The sequence below is a fragment of the Pseudonaja textilis genome, chromosome 1, assembly GCF_049901715.1.
Source record: "Pseudonaja textilis isolate UNSWEBS1 chromosome 1, rPseTex1.2, whole genome shotgun sequence".
Taxonomy (NCBI): Eukaryota; Metazoa; Chordata; class Lepidosauria; order Squamata; family Elapidae; genus Pseudonaja; species Pseudonaja textilis.
Genome location: NC_141990.1, coordinates 302,298,978 through 302,316,982, shown reverse-complemented (window position 1 = coordinate 302,316,982; position 18,005 = coordinate 302,298,978). Strand labels below are relative to the sequence as shown.

At 37.8% G+C, this 18,005-nt stretch overlaps 1 protein-coding gene across 2 annotated transcripts in view; it reads right to left on the bottom strand.

Moving 5' to 3' along the window:
* The window catches only part of AKT1 (AKT serine/threonine kinase 1), a 97,989-nt gene that overhangs the window by 7,535 nt on the left and 72,449 nt on the right, over nucleotides 1–18,005 (bottom strand). For both annotated transcript variants that reach the window (XM_026698587.2, XM_087922281.1), the window contains 6 exons: nucleotides 16,513–16,578; nucleotides 13,770–13,838; nucleotides 13,064–13,189; nucleotides 9,657–9,785; nucleotides 4,447–4,661; nucleotides 2,770–2,857 (listed from right to left, as the gene is read on the bottom strand). In XM_026698587.2, the coding sequence (XP_026554372.1) occupies nucleotides 2,770–2,857; nucleotides 4,447–4,661; nucleotides 9,657–9,785; nucleotides 13,064–13,189; nucleotides 13,770–13,838; nucleotides 16,513–16,578 (693 nt within the window). The remainder of the gene's footprint in view (nucleotides 1–2,769; nucleotides 2,858–4,446; nucleotides 4,662–9,656; nucleotides 9,786–13,063; nucleotides 13,190–13,769; nucleotides 13,839–16,512; nucleotides 16,579–18,005) is intronic.

Sequence of the window (18,005 nt, the reverse complement as noted above, 5' to 3'; positions counted from 1 at the left end):
CAAAACTGGATGCAGTACTCTAGGTGTGGTCTTTCTAAGGCTTTATAGAGTGGTATTAGTACTTCCCTTGATCTTGACTGTATCCCTCTGTTAATACAACTTAGGATTGCATTAGCTTTTTTGGCAGCTGCTGCACACGGCTGGCTCATATTTAGCTGGTTGTCCACTAAGACTCCAAGATCCCTCTCACAGTTACTGCTATTGAGCCTGGTTTCACCCAGTCTATATGTGTACTTTTGGTTTTTCTTGCCTAAGTGTAGGACTTTACTTTTCTCTATATTGAATTTCATTTTGTTAGATATGGCCCAGTGTTCTAGTCCAGGGGTCCCCAACCACCGGGCCACGGACCGGGACCAGTCCGTGGAACATTTCCTACCGGGCTGCCGGTTTGCTGGGCGCCACCATCTTGTTTGACGAGAAAGTGCTTCCGGGTGAGCTTTTCTGGTTGGTAAGCGGTGTTTGGGTCCTGAAGGAATCCTTGCGCCTTAGTTTCATCGAAGGGGAGGCTTCGAATGAAACTAAGGTGCGAGGATTCTTTTAGCACCCAAAGGCAAGGCGAGCGAGCGACCATCCCGAAGCCGTCCCGAAGCAAAGCCCATCAACAAAGGTACAAAGGAGGAGTTGAAGGTGGCGGGGAGAAGCAGGGGAAGGCTGGCTGGCCGGTCGCTCGGCTCGCCTTGCCTTGTCATGCGTGCTGATTCCAGTACCGGACCGTGGATCATTTTGTGATGTCGGTACCGGGTCGTGGCACAAAAAAGGTTGGGGGCCACTGTTCTAGTTTGTCAAGATCCATCTGGATCTTGAGCCTATCTTCTTGGGTGTTAGCTATTCCTGCCAGCTTAGTATCATCTGCAAATTTGGTAAGTTCCCCTTCTATTCCCTCATCTAAGTTGTTAATGAAGATATTGAAGAGTACTGGGCCTAAGACGGAACTTTGTGGCACCCCACTGCTTACTTCCCTTCATGTAGACTTAGACCCATTAAGGACTACTCGTTGAGTACGGTTTGCCAGCCAGTTGCGAGTCCATCTAGTGGTGGTGCTATCTATTCCACTTTTTTCTAGCTTACTAAAAAGTAGGTTGTGGTCTATTTTATCGAATGCCTTGCTGAAATCTAAATATATTATGATCTCCAAGGTCCCTTCCATATAGTTATTCTATACTTGTTCTACTTGTTTCTATCTTGAAGACCAAGTTACAAACAAGATTTAGAGGCAGCAGAACATAAAAAAGGTAACATAAGAATACTATTAGCTTTACAAAGCAAAAAATTATTTTTTTCTTTTGATGTTTTTCAGTGGATATGTTTTTTTTTTATCTTGAACCATCTCCAATACTTTTTGTCTTTATAAAAATGCTGGATATATTATCCCATGGAGAACTGGAGATGTAGAATCTATATTCATAGTAAGTTATCAGCAAACTGAAGAGATGATCATTAAAACCTTGATTTCAATACAAAGAATACATTAACCACAAGGCAGGTGAACAATGCCTGTTAAGGAAAATGAGTCTTTTATATACATAATACGACTAATATTTGGGGGTTTAAACTGGCAGGGAAATCCAAATATTGAGGAGGAAATGACAGCCCAAAATAGCCCTAGCAGCAGTATGATTAATGATATCATTTAGATACTTGGGAGGAAATATAGTTAAGATGAGAGTCTATTTTATTTATATATATATATATAATTTCCAAACCACAAAAAAGCTGAGCTTTTTAAAGATGTCTTGCGGCATTAACTGAAATGCATGCTAATCAGACAGCATGGCTAGCTCTTTCTTCTTCTTCTTCTTCAATTTTCTCTTTTAAGTTCCAGTGACAGAATGGAGGGAATAGTGGAGAAAAGAAAGCAAACCTCAGAGCAAGTTTATGAACTTAAAAGGAGAAAATTGGAAGCACGTTGCCAAGTACTGGTAAATTTAACTACAAACATCTTTTTCATCTTAATGCATTAGGCTCTTTTAATTAACCTGAATGACAATATGCTTGGAAGTGTTCATGCTGACCTCAACATTCAATAAAAGATTAATGAAACAATCAGCTTCAAGGGCCCTGCATCAAAGCCTTCAGTACCAGAGCCAAAAAGTCCATCTCAATCAGCAAAAAGTTGGTGCAATTCAATGCAGTAGCTAGGATCATTTATGTGCAGTGCCACTAAGGGGGAGCAGAGAGCTACTCTAGCAAGGGATATTAGTTGTGCAGAAAGAGAGAAGAAGGCTGGACTTCTGGGGACAGAACAACTCTAGCAATGCAACATTTGCAAAAACAGGGGGCAGGTTGGGACCTTGCAATTCTAACTTGTTGATGGAGAGCCTTTTGCAAACTAAGCTGCATTCAGGAAAATTAAAAAAAAAAGACTGCAATAGAAGAAGGGCTGAAAGAAGCACAGAAGGAAAATGACTGTTTATTGTATACAGTTTTGTAAGCTGCTTAAATTCTTTTTGTTCACTAAAGTGGCACAAAACCCACTTAAAAAAAAAATCAATCAATTCTGCAGTATGTACAGATATACAAAGTGCATACCTGTACTTTGGATGATATCTAAGATTACTTAATCTGCACCATGTCATTTTAGGTATATAAAATTTTAAGATGCAACGAAAAGTTTAGGTTTTATGTGTAAGAGAATTTTTTAAAAATGGTGGGGGGAAAATTAGGAATGAGAGGATAACCATCTTCCCAAACTGCAGCATTTTAGCTGACACAGAATTTTAAAGTCTTTTAACACAATCTAAAAAATCCCACCTTAAAAACTGTAAATACCTTTTTTTCATATACATCTTGCCAAACAATGCCAGCAAAAAATTTGTGCTGCATAATCTCCTTTGCATCATCTGGTCCGCCACCTAACCTGTTGGGGGGGGGAGGAAATCACCAACATTAGTACAGTGCATTTATTTTAAATTCATTTGCTCTGAAGTGTTTCTAACGGCATATTTTCATTCACAATAAAAGTACAACTGTGCTAAGAAATAATGAAGAAATGCAAATTCCAACAAGCCTTTTTTTAAAAAAAAACAAAAAACAACTTTTTAGGAGCTTCCTGGAAGTGTTGAACACATGCTACTAAAATTTAAAGCAAACCACAATAAAGCCATGTAACCTTGACCAAAACACTCAACCATCTACCCACAGATTATCAGGCTTTTGAAAAACCACTCTTGCCACATCACTGCCTTGCTGTCCCACTCACTATGGCCTACGATCACCCCTCAAGCTATGGAAGATTTTGTTCTATATCAAGAAGAGAGAGACCTGAGACATCCTTTACTGTTTATTCTCCAGGGATAATGAAGAGTACTCACAACAACTGTTTCTATAAAAGGCAGCTATGTAACAGACATAATTAAGAAACAGCGCTGAAACAAAGGCAAGCATTGTATTTGAAATGAAACATGGAATACAGATGTGATTTTATGGGCAAAAGCATCTTCATTTGCTCTAAGAGTTTCTATTTCCCCACATACAATAGAGTTTCTCAAATATGTATGCATCTATGGATACACTGCTAAAACTCTCGTGGTGTCTATCTATTTCAACCCACAAGTTAGCCCAAACGTTGCATTATTCTGCAACGCTTTCTGAATCACGGTACCCAGAATCTGCTAAAAAGGATGTGTAAAAATCTTATTCCTACGAAATTGAAATTCCCACGATATTCAGGTCAGTTTTATTTGTAAAGTTATGGCCACTGCAATGTCAGCTGACCATGATTCCTGTCAGCATCCACAAGCAAAGTCATTGGGGGAAATTGGAAGAAAGTCAGAAGTTACTTCTGCTCCTGCTGTTTTTTTGCCTACCCATGGTCATTTTGTGTATGTTAAGTTTATTCTTAAAGCTTGCTTGCCACTATAATTATTTTTCTATTTATGATATATGCTCTTCTTAAGATGTTCATGGCAGAAGAGGTGGTATTCAGCAGGTACTGACCAGTTCTGGAGAACCGGTAGCGGACATTTTGAGTAGTTCAGAAAACCAGCCAATACCACCTCTGACTGGAGATTTTATAGTATCCTTCCCTGCCATGCCCACCAAGCCACGCCCACAGAGCCAGTAGTCAAAAAAATTGAATCCCACCACTTGTTCGTGGGACCATCCAACATTGGGGTAAAAATAAATATGGTCAGCCTAAAATTTAATGTTTATCCTAATTATATCAAATTGCACTACCTTTCTCTTAAGGGATGACCCAGTATACACACACACTCCCTCTCTCCCCCTCCTCTCTCTCTGTGTAGAGAGTATGTGGAGACTATGTGTTTGAAACTTTATCATGGGACATAAAACAGCGAAATGATATCGAAGAACACACATTACAGACCTGGATATACTGAAAAATCAAAATCACAATGAATCAAATAATGCAAAACATACAGAAAACACCTTACTGGTCATTCAAGAATCTGGGAAGCATTCAGATCAAATGCATTAAACCTTCACCTTTGCTTTGGATCCTTCTTCAGCAAACCTGACAGAAGAGACTTTGCTTCGGGTGACAACGTACGTGGAAACCTAATCTCTTCCATTAGGATGAGCTCAAAGAGTTTCTCGTGGTCCTGATTATAGAAGGGAAGACGTCCACACATCATTTCATACATGACAACTCCTAAGCCCCACCAATCCACTGCACGGCCATAGTCATTATCCTCCAGCACCTGTAGACAATGGCAAGAGTTCTAGATCAATGGCAAGCTTTTCACAAAACAAAGGAAAATGGAATTGTTTCCTCTTAACAAGTTGACAACTTGAAAGGAAATTCTACCGAATCGCCATCTTCAGGCATAATGAAGTAAATACATCTCACATCGTCCTTAGCCAGTTATATTGTCTAAGATGCCCTAGCCTCTTGGAAAGCTACATACCTTCCTCTTTAAAAAAAATGTCCTTCAGAAGTTTGGACTACACATCATTTCCAAAGAACAACACTGATTGTGCGGATTATGAATGATGGATATTGCAATTTGGAGGCGCCAAATTGGGGAGAGTCTGCTGTAAGACCTCTGCAACGGACTTGTTATTTCAAGGGTTAAAAAGGTGTGACACCCCCACACCCCCACATGAAAAATAGTTGAACTTCCATCTCCTACAATTTCTGCTGCTCAGGCACAATACAAATTGGAGTTCTGCAACTTCTGATCAGTTTCTAACGGTTTGTTGGCTGCTGCCTAACTTGCAAAGAAACATTCATATTTAACAACATAAGCATACAACTCAAACAACATGGTAGTAATGAAGATCTCAAACATAAGAAATTGAAAGCATCAAGAGCAGGGATAGAACAACATAGAAGTTTATTCTTTTCTCTACTTATTAGTGCCTGGTAACTGTTTGCTACTTTGCTTTGGGGGGGAGGGGGGGATTGGAACCTAGGTGGCCTGCAGCGAAAAACCAAAGGCTGCCAGGTATTGGATTACCCCACGCAGGTCTATTTACAGCATCTTCTGCTGTATGATTCACACCAAGCGACAGCTGGCTCTGCAGCTGCCCCATATATGTAGAAGCCCAACACAGCTGCTTCATCTGCTAGGATTCCAGGAGCCAGGCTCATCAGCCTCTATGAGCAATCCGGGAACAGGGAGGAGGGGTGTCACACTCCTCATGTGGGATTGTGCAGCATGCCAGTTGACCCCTGCTCAACCAGTTGCACTCTTCCCAGAGAGGACATTTCGTCTCCCTGGACAGAACTCAAAGCAGGGCTGGATTTTGCTAGTGCAGGAGACACAGCACTATATCGCGCCCCCCCTCCCACTTTTTTTTTTTTTTTGCTGCTTACTCCTCCCTCCCGTCTTGTTTGTTTTTATAAGACTGGATGCATTTTACAAGGCCTCTTAACAGGTGTTTATAAAATTGCATTTCTCTCAAATATTCTTGGAATGGTCTACATCAGGGGTCTCCAAACTTGGCAACTTTAAGACTTGTGGACTTCAACTTCCAGAATTCTCCAGCAAGCATAGCATAGCTGGCTAGAGAATTCTGGGAGTTGAAGTCCACAAGTCTTAAAGTTGCCAAGTTTGGGGACCTCTGGTCTACGTGATTTTCTGGGATCATTTTTGAAACAAGAGATGTTCTTCCTCAGTTTCTTTTAAAATGCAAATATTTAACAATTTGTTAAAAAGGCATACATCCACCAAAATGAACTATCCTAAATACTAAGCAAACAGCTACATAATTTATTTCAATGATCAGCAGCAGTAGCTAGAAGCCAAGAAACTCTCTTATACATCGATATGGGGATCCATCGCAAGGAAATGCAGTTTAAAAGTGAATTAAAAGTGAATTTCCTGCACTGGTCCTATAGGAGATATCATGAAGACACATAATAGACATCTTGTATTATCTACACTCTCTACACACTGTAGTCTAGTACTGCTTCTAAATCTAGAGGAACCTGAATGACCAAGAGCAACCCCAAATACTATCCTCAACAGTATGTTTTTAACTTCTTACTGACTTCATGTTTAGTATAACTGGATCCTGCCAAGTAAAGGAGATTTGAACATGCAGAACTATTTTGTTGAGCCTCCTAAGTGGAAAGTAGGTTTTAATGTTTTTATTTGTTCAAATTGTATTGGTGGTATTTGTTTTTAATAAAAATGGTAAATGTCTTCAATATGGAAAGCCAGATCTTCTTTGAGTAATGCTCCCTTGCAGTGGATTCAAGTAGTCAAGCTGGACAACTGTCATCAGCTTCTATGTCGGGAAGAGTTCTCATAAGTACTGAGAACCTAAGATTTACAAAGCAAAAACATGTTCTACATCAAGATGCTATTTTAAGCTTGTCAGTGTTTGGAACACAAATCAAAAGGGAAAAAAATCTACATATGGTAGTAGGAATATTAATTCCCTTTCATGCTTTTTTAGTTGGAGGAATAAATAAGGATAGGATAAAAAAAAAAAAGGTCGTTTTACTTAAAATAACTGACTGGTCAAGTTGGAAGCCAACAATGCTGAACAGCTGCATGGTTGGAATTTACAAGAGGAGGCACAACAGCTGTAAACACCTTGGTGACCAATACATCTAACACATCAAAGCTGACATGGTACAGCCACAGCCTTCTATCTACCAAATTCCAGCATGACCCTAAAACAACTATGCAGCAACTGTACAAACAAGTTCGGAGGCCAGGTTCCAATTACAAACAGATGACAACAAGGCAAGCCTCCCTTTCCACTTTTTAAAAAAGGTTAAGTGACTTCATTGGTGTGGAACATTTACTTATACATGCTCATCGGCTAGTTTGAAAGACAACTCACTGACACGATATCTAAAGTCTAACAGAAGTCGAACATGACCCCCAAAATGAGATATTGTTCCCAAACCCAAGTTATTTAGTATTCTTTGAAAATTCAAACATGCTCCCTACATTAACCAGGTAACAGTTTCTACATTCATGTAAATAGGCCATATTATTAGCTCCATCTTGCAAAGTTGGAAGGACCTTTGGACTGAAATCAAGTAGCTTTTCTCTGAATCTGTTTTCCCCCCAGATATGCTGGACTGTAATTCTTGTCACCCTTATTTCAGCACAGACAGTTGTGGGGACTATGGAAGACAAGAGCTGGAGGAAAACGGAACTGGATTTGGAGAGACCAACTTCCCCAAGAGAAACCTAGAAACAATCTCAATCGTGTGTGCAGGGTTACTGTGAGGACCAAATGAGTACAGAAAAAAAGACACGTACAATGTCATGTTTGCCTGGAAAGAAGGATGGGATAAAAATGTACTACATAAATAATTTGAGTTAAGACTGTACAGCTTGCTTAAGATATACACCACATGGTGTGTGTATAAGCATAACTTCTGGAGTCACAAGGAGAAAAAGCACAAACACTTGGTTTGAACTCATGATGGAAAGTTAATTTTGCTGCTGTAATTCATTGCCATAATAATATATTGTGCAAACTGCTAGGGAGGTGATGGTTTTTATTGTTCTTATACCTTTGTGTCATCCCTGGCTCTTGCGATATGATAGTCTATGAATCTCAAAAAAAGGACTCATTTGATTCCTGGAAATTACTAAAAGTAGACTAGACCAGAGTTTCTCCACTTTAGCAACTTTAAGATGTGTAGACTTCATGCTTTCAGAGCATGTAACCTGAGGAATTGTAGGAGTTGCAGTCCACACATCTTAATGTTACTGAAGTGCAAAAACAATAGATTAATCATTTGAAGACCATTAATGTGGCATTTTCACAATTTGATCCTGCTGCAATTATAAACCTATATATTCTCATTTATTCATTCAACTCAAGAATGGCAAACATACCTAATACTCCTGTATTCTATTTTCTTCACAACAACAACCCTGTGAAGTGGATTGGACTGTGAGAGAGAGAGAGAGACTGTCTGAAGTCACTCAGCTGGCTTTCATGCCTAAATTGGAGTAGAGCTCAGGGTCTCCTGGTTTCTAGGACAGCACCCTAACTGCTATACCAAACTTTCTCTACTAGTTCACAAGATTTGGGCAATACAAATTCAGCAAAGCCAAACTGAATTCTCAATAGCTTCCATTTAGCGTTCATCTACATGTCTAAGCAACAAATTTCAAATCAGATTAAGACTGAGACATATCAAACTATGCTCATTAAGGCAACCCAAGATAATCAGAGAAAGGATGCTTTCTCTGCTTTTAACCCACTCCCCAATTTTGTATTTTCTCAGATGCAAAACAGTATAAAGACTGTGTAAGAAAAGCAAAATCTGTTTTGTGCATTTCAAAGTGATTATTATATTTATAATCACACTATAAGGACTCTCAGCAATTCACATAAACATATATAAAAAGTTAAAGATAAGTTGGTTGCAGAAGGTGCATAGGAAGAGAGCCAATCAAATTTCAAATGGAAACTGTTCCAAGGGGCTGGTGCTATTAACTAAGATGCGAAGCCTTCTGACTTTCAGCTCTTGGGAATGGGAACCATAAGCCCCTTCTTATGAAAAGATCACGGAAGTGCCAATTTTATTAGAGAATGCAGCCCTGACAGGAACTTAATGCCAAGCTACTGAGAGCTTCATAGTTAAAACCAACATTTCGCATTGCATCCAGAAGCTTCTTGGTGACCAGAGCAGGTGTAATGTGCACCCAACACCAGGTGTTAGTGAACCATGGACCACTGTATTCTGGACCACTGGTTCAGGAGCTTCTAAGTAGTTCTGAAAAATACCCCCATGATACAGTTCGAACAAGCTGTGATAAGAGCATGAGATACTGCAAAGTTTTTGTTCTCCTGATAGGGATGCTACTGGTACACCAGCCAAAGCTGGGCCAAGGTCCCAGGCCATGGCATATCCTTATTATTGAGAAGAAGATGCAAATCCACAAAGACCCCAAGTCATGGACCTGCTCCTTCAGGGATAGTAGTTTTCCATCTAGAGATAATTTTGGAGCAGACAGAGATCTCTTGCTTGGGTTCAATTTCAGCTTGTTCTCTCTCATCCAGAAAAGTGAAGTGGCTTTCAATAAAAAAGATACTCTAGCAGAGTTAACTCCAGCCCCTAGTGTGTCAAGACAACATAGAAACCAGAATTCATGAACATTCACAACACTTACTTGACTTTTATACAGTAATATTTTGGGAAATATCTTAGCATCTATTTTTGACAAAGAAAAACCTCTTGTGATATAATATGAATATAATATGAAAGGTACCTCTGGGGCAAGGTATTCTGGTGTGCCACAGAAAGTCTTCATTGTTGCTCCATCCTTGATCCCTTCTTTACATAACCCAAAGTCTGTTATTTTTATGTGTCCATCTTTATCCAGCATCAAGTTTTCCAACTTAAATAAAAATATATAAAAAGTTAGACACAAAATCATCTAAATAAGTACTGAGAATCTTCAACATATTTGTAAAAGAATCTTTAATATGATTGTAAAAGTATCCTAAAATGATGTTTTTTTGAAAGAACTGCTACAAATCTTACACTTTAAGTATTTATTACTGCAATGCTTATGTCCCTCCATTTCCAATTATTCTGAGCAGCCTTCCATATTAGTATCAGAAAATGAAAACCAAAATCCATAAATATGACCATCACTTATCAGTCCAATGTGTGTGCGTGCGTGTGTGTGTGTGAGCCTTTGAGTTGGGGTTGACTCCTGATGACTGCCTGGATAAGTCCCTGAAGTTTTCTTGGCAAAATTTCAGAAGTTGTTTGCCATTGCCTGTTTCCTAGGGCTGAAAGAGAGTGACTGGCTCAAGGTCACCCAGCTGGCTTTATGCTTAAAATGGGATTAGATTAGAACTCCTGGTCTCCAAGTTTGTAGCCTGATGCCTTAACAAACTGATTCTCACAGCCTTACCCATTCCCAATGTCTTCTGGAAACTCATGCTTTTATTAGCTGTCCAAAAATTTGGTAACCAGAAGTTGGGTTGGATATTTGGTGTAAATTATAATCTCTCCACAGTATTTTATTTATCTTTCACACTTCTATACTGCTCCTCTAGCTTACCTGGCTCTTTTAAACAATTCTAAACATTACTATGATAACATTATGGCAGTGTTTTTCAACAAATATTCTCTAGGTGTTTTAGGGGATTCTGGGAATTGCAATTCCCAAACATCTGAAGATATCAGATTTATGATGATCTTATCATGAAAACTAATATTATCTCCATACTTGCTTGATCCTATATTTTTGATTGGTAGCCACCCAGAGCTTTTTATAAGATGGGAGGATATATAAATGTTTTAAATAAATAAATGTTGCAGATATGGGATTTGGAAATTAGAAGAATAGTGATCTACTGTTGTATAAATCTGTCAAGAAATTAAGATTGGATGGAGAATTTTCTGGATTATACTATAGAGGACTATTTGCCCAAAACATCGACTATCCATGCTTACATCCAATCTTAACCTCAAAGCTGCTGAAACAGAGAATCAAGACTGTATTATTTCTTTCAGAATGATGAATAATTTTCTGGATTATACCATAGAGGACTATTTGCCCAAAGCATCGACTATCCATGCTTACATCCAATCTTAACCTCAAAGCTGCTGAAACAGAAAATCAGGACTGTATTATTTCTTTCAGAATGATGAATAATGGAGATTGGAGAGTAACCCTTTCCTGTTTTTTTTTCTCCCAGAATAAACAAATCCTCATGCAAATAGCAGTTATTTAAGATGGGGAGAAAACAGAGAGAATGATAAGGGAAATAGCATGGAGGGACAAGTATTCCAATTACACGATTCTGTACATGTGGGGAGTGGGAGTGGAATGAAATCTCAAATAATTTCCACTATCTCACTTATATGAGTACCCCAGGCATATATTCTAGGAAATAGTGTTTTATAAAGTATTGATCCATTGGGAAACAGTCATGGAAAAAATATCTTTAGAAGAATACAACTGCCCTAACTCTAACTGTCCAACGTCACTGGGAGTCAGGCAGCACCAAAATTTAATAAAAAATAATAATGATTATATATGTTACCAGCCTTGCATAAATTTAGAAGAGGATTCCTTTTTCCTTTCAGATATGGAGGGCTTATTTTTTTGAAAGATAATGCATGCTATTTTGACTTTTATATACATTACTTCTATACTGTCTTTTTATAAAACAATTTATACAAAAAAAATTACAATTGAATAGCTAGTATAATAAAACATTAAACAAACTGCCAAATAGTGTGAATATTTGGTGGTACATAAGAGATAGCAAACATGTATAAATAACAAATAAAAATACTTTAAACACTTAAGAGCCAATTAAAATAATTTAAAAGTATTTACTTAAATTATATGTTTACTTTGATATCACTTAAACACGATAACATTTACTTTAGAGTAGACTAGGGAATATTTTCTTAAAATTACTATGATCTCATTAGCTGGGAACATATGAATAGGACTTTGATATTGCTGCAAATATCTGAGCCATCTATATAACAAATGGAAAATAAAATAACATGTTAAAACTCAATAAGTATTACAATTTACTCTATAACCATGAGAAGTTTAAAAACCTTGAAAGTTCAGGCCATCAAAATCTTCAGCTTACTTTAAGTGAAGTTTTGGGGCAATTTCTTCTCTAATATTCTGTGGCTTAACTTCTGTGGGTTCAACTAGGCAGATTGAATCTGTAGTTTAGCAAAAAGGAACAGCTTTTTTGGGGGGTCCACAAAATTAACTAAATGGTAGCTAAGCACTCAGACTGAGATTATTGGTCCCTCCAATCACTTTCACTTACTTCAGTTTCCTCTAAGTCCTAATCCAATTTAATACATTGTTAAAAAGTGTAAGTGCTCTGCAACTGACCAACATGCAGAACATGATGGTTATACTGAGCTTTATAAATATTAAAAAAATGACAATGTATCCTAGAAGAATCTCAAGTTAGTATTGGATTGGGAGATCTCCAGGGAATTCTTGAGCTGCAGACTAGCTTGGGAAATTAAAGAAAAAATATATAGAGAAGAACCCAATGGCCAATCATCTCTGTACTAGCAACAACACCTTTTATCAATGCTTTCATTTAATCATCAGGCATCGGGCTCAACTCAAAGGAGCTTTACCTTTACCCATGGCTGCCTATTCAGACTAACCACAGCTTCAGAGTTTTGAATAGATAAATGCCACTCCTATCAGTTTTTACCTGCATTTATCAGGCTTCAAGTGGATCAGAACTTTTTAAAAGGGGAGGAGCTGCAAGCGATATTAGAAATGTGATCAATAAGTCATCCAATATAATCAACTGATGAAGCCAAATTTAAAAGTTCAGAGAGCTTTGATTTCTTTTATTGTGATTTATTCCGATTTTCAATTTAGCTTCTTTAAAATGTTGGTTTTGTACTGAGACTGTATTGTATAAAAAAGACCTCCAAGATTCATTCCAATTCTGTTATTCTGTATTCTGCAAATGTATTTAAATGTTGATTTTTTATTGGTTTTCAATACAAACTGAAAGAGAATATACTAAAGAGGTATTTCTAGAACTATATAGGATTTTTGACATGTGAGGAGAGGAGCCCTGCCTTATGCAGAGAATCATTGACCAAACTAATATTTTTTAAACAGATTTAGTACCACACCACCTCCAATCTACATACCTTTAAGTCTCTATATACCACATTTTTCTCCGAATGTAGGTAGTCCAACGCTGATACAATTTCAGCTCCGTAGAACCGAGCACGATCTTCAGAAAAAACACGTTCTCGTGATAGATGGAAAAATAGCTGGGAAGACAAGTTATTACATATGAAAAGAAATTTATGCAATGTCTATAAAGGGAAGTCAGTGAAAATAATTCACATGCATTACTTATTTCATGTTTCCACTTGGCATATTTCCTTCTGGTTTTGTTAGGTCTTTAAGTGATTTTTTTTTTAGCACTGTTCTATGCGTTATAATAGTGTGTTTAGTCTAGTGATTAAGGCCCCCAGGTTAGAATCTGGGAGACTGTGAGTTCTAGTCCTGTATTAGGCATGAAAGCCATCTGAGTAACTTTGGGCCAGTCACTCTCTTTGAGAACAACCACTTCAAGAAATCAGGAGGAAAAATGAGTGCTAGATACGTTCAACACCATGAGTTATTTATCAAAATAATAAAGACAGGGTATTAAATACATAAATTCAAGACAGAAACACCAAGGAGTAAAATTGCCTCCTTACACATACAAAGCTTCTGCTCTGTCATTCATCAAAGGCCCGATCTTTGCAAGCTTTTTTTTTAAGTTAATAGACAAACTGAGAAGTTTTCCAATCATTAAAATGACATCACTTAACAGCATTTGATTATGAGGAATATGATCCTTACCTCCCCTCCATTAGCATATTCCATAACAAAACACAAACGGTCATGCGTCTGAAAGGAATATTTCAACGCCTATTAAAAAAGTAGACAAAAATCTTAATTTTACATCATCTGTTATGCTTTATAACCAACCAAGAGATTACTGGAGTTGGACCTGTGCCCTGAAACTTCACAGATCACATCTGCTGTAACAGGAAATGATGAATCCCCTCTCTACTGAATGAACCCCTGCTCCTTTCTAAAGCGAATAGTTTTAGTATACACTATTCTTGTTTTAATTGCAAATTTCCTCTTTCTTTTCCCTTGCTTTTTATGCATATTCCACCATGGCACAGTCTTTTATACCGTACTGAACAATACAATGCAATACAATGCCAAACTGAGATAGAAAAATTTGTGGAAGAGTTTGCAACGCAACAGAATATGATTATTGTTTATATTGGAATGAAACAACTTTAATAATATTCAATACTGTTCAATATTCTCCCTAATTTAATTTTTCCCTCTGATGATTGTTACATGCATATTATTGAATAATGGAATGATGGTAGCAGTTGTAATAAAAGTAAAGTGTATAATAAATGAAAAACAAAATAGACATTCTTTAGCTTGGACATTTCTTACAATTCAGTAACGACATTCAGCTAAGTTCAAGAAGTGAAGATAAGATAGATAGAAGAAAGATGCTGGAGTATTTTACAGAGAAGGTCGATACTGAAGATTATGCCGAGTTCTGTTTCCAAAATTGTGCACTAAGAAGTCATCCTAACTATAATTTTTACTTATTTATTCACATTTATACAGACGTTATTGAATTTTTAAAATTAATATTAATGTGCTTTTCATGTTTTTTGTTGTCTGATTCTGAATTTTTTGTATTTTTCTATGAGCGGTGAGTCGCTCAGAGTTATGTGTGTGAGACTGGAAGTTATATAAATTGAGCAAATAAATAACAAATGAAAGAGCTCTGCTGCATCTGATCTAAAACTCCATCTAGCAAGTGTTTTCCCTTCCACTAATGTTTTGCTCCCAGCAACCAGAAATGCATTGCTTCTCAATGGGAAGCCACCAAGCGGTGATGCTTCCACTCATCATGCAGATTTTTGCAGCGCAAGGAGTGCCAGCTTGGTTTGACATGCTCTCTATTTCGTTTTGCTTGGGCTGCAGCCCAGGAATTACAGCTGGGGTTTCAGAGCCAGAGAAGGAGTCACAACATTGGCCTAAGATAAAAATAAATACCTCCATAAATAATAATGGATTGTATAAGACACCATTTTCTGGATCCAAAACAAGAATTGCCCCCCCTCCCGCCCCCCCAAAGCTCTGGCAAGTCTTGCTGAAGATCCATTAGCTGATCATGAATCACCTGGTTCTCTTAATGAAAGTAGGATAAAAGGACTTTATGTTACAAAAGTTAAGAAAGTCAAAAGCACCGCTTATCCAAACTTTTCACTTATCTATTTTCTTTGCTTTCTGTGCTTCTCAATTCCTATTTGCTCTCAATGACTTGCTGAAGTAATAGAACACAAGATTCAAACCAAACTAAGATAAATACATATATTAATCTGATGTGCAATTATGCAGGAGTAATAACAAACTTTTTAGATTCAAACGCACTCCTGAAGAATCATGTTTTCGCTGGTGTTTGGAAGAAAACTAAAGAGGAGATGATTCAAATGCCTAGGGCAGGGGTCCCCAAACTTGGCAACTTTAAGACTTGTGGACTTCAACTCCCAGAATTCTCCTTGCCAGGTGATCAAGCACAACTACAAGATTAACTCTCAGACCTGGAGAGAACGGTGAGGAATTAAGGACTTTTGAAATGAAAAAGGACAGGCAGAAGATGACTTTTTTCAAAGTAGACTATCCTCAATCAAAAATTGATTAAAAAACAAACAAACATGTTTTAGAATACCCTAGTAGAAGTGTGTTTCTAAATAAATAACCACTAGAGAAATGTTGGTATCTCTGAAAAATTGCTTACATGATATTTGGGTTGATTGCGAGCATCCTGCTATTTTCCGCAGAAGGCTGGAAAGCAAATGTGTGCGTAAGGAATTGCATGCCTGAAAGAGGATGAAGATTACAAGATACGATGCTGCCTACCGAACTTGTCTGGATTCAAAAAGGGTTGGACTCATTCATGAAAGTCATAGGGGCCAATGGCTATTAGACTTGATGGCTGGTTGTCTCCCTCTGAAGGCCATCGGCTGGGAGAAATATGGGCTTCTTTGTGCAGTTGGGTTTGCCACTGTGAGAGCAGAATCGCTGGACTCGATGGATCACAGGTCCAACCCACCAGGGCACTGCTTATGTTATGTTCTAAACTTTTGGCAGGTCACATATTTTATAAGATTATTTCCAAGGCTGTACTAAAAATAAATTGCCTGTGAAATACTAGAAATACTATTCAATCATCCTGATGAGCAGGCACTAAAAGCTTTATCTAACATTTTCTAGGTTCTAGAACCACCAAGTTCCCATCTGTACCTCTTTAGATGAAAAAAAAAATTATCCGTGCATGCACGTTGAGTGACGTCCTTTCCCTTACAATTGGCATTATAAAGCACTATTTGCTCACAAATGGACTCTAAGTTGTATTTCATAAACTGGATTAGGTTTGCTTATCATATATTCAATCCGATTTGCCTCTGAAATCTGCTTTTATTAGTGAGAACAAACACAGAGGTAACTAACTTTTCTCATTCATAAGAGACTTTAAGAAAATTACAGAAAGAATGCTTACTGTTAAAAATGGATGCCTAGAATTCTGCAAAACCCGGTTTTCTGTCAGAGTATGTGCCACTTCATCCTGCAGGACAACCCAAATAGTAAAAAATATGTGACAATTCAATGTTACTTACTAAAAACTACTTTTGGCAGAAGAATAAATAAAACAGCCTTTCTAAATGTCCTAGAAAATTAAGCACAGCATTTAAAAGCCACTTTATATAATACAGGTAAGAAAAATGTGGAATCCTTCCAGACTGCATCTCAGAAAATCATCAATTTGGAAAGGGCCATTTAGGCCCGAGTCCAATCTTCTGCTCAGTTCAGAAACCCAAATTCAAGCATCTCTGCCAGATGAATACATCCAAGGAAGGAGACTCATCACTCTCAGAATAACTGGCACCACTGCTAAAGGTTACTGCTACTGTCAGAAGTCATTTAAAACTATTATTCTATGCTTTGCACTCTGAAGTGTAGAAGAATAGGCCATAATGTGTGCAACATCTTGTCAGAAAATGGAAAACCGGTATTGTATGTTCTGACCCCAGACTATTCAGACCTTTTAATCTCTTTTTCCTGGACTGCTTTCCTAGTGTCCTGATAATCTTCACAGTTGTTCCCTTAACCTTTTCCCCAGTTTGTCTAAATCCCTAAAGTGTGGTGCCAGAACTACAGAGAATACTCCAGGGGTAGGAACTGACCAGTATAGGATAAAGTTGAAACTATGATGTAGAAATTATGGTTCTATTGATGTATCTTAAAACCTCATTTGTCTTTATGTAGCTACATCTTGTAGCTGTTTCATACTCAGTTTGCACTCAATTACTACTACAGATTTCAAATATTTCAAAATTAAAATAGCTAAGCCCTTTACTAGACTAGCCAAACTGGGCTTGGCTAGTCTAGTAAAGAGAAGGACCAGGGGAGACATGATAGCAGTCTTCCAATATTTGAGGGGCTGCCACAGAGAGGAAGAAGTCAAGCTATTTTCTAAAGTGCCTGTAGGCCAGACAAGGACTAATGGATGGAAACTGAACAAGGAGAGATTTAACCTGGAAACAAGGAGAAACTTTCTGACAGTGAGAACAATCAACCAATGGAACAGCTTGCCCTTGGAAGTTGTGGGAGCACCATCACTTGAGACTTTCAATGGACTGCCATCTGTAAGAAATGGTGTAGGGTCTCCCACTTGGGCGGGGGGTTGGACTAGATGACCTACAAGGTCCCTTCCAACTCTGATTATCTGTTAAGCCAGATGCCCTGCATTCTGTTCTGCATCTATGTCCCATTTTCTAAGTGACGAAACTTGCATTCTTGTTTCTATCAGATGTCTATCTTGCTTCTACAAAGTTTTATTTGAATTTTATTTCTGCCTTCTAAAGCATCAGCTGCTATTCCATAAATCTAATAAGCATTCCTTCCTCCTCTTCATCCAAATAATAAAATGCTGTAGAGTGCAGGAACAAGTGTAGCCCACTTGATATTTCAACTGCACAGCTGATGAGAACC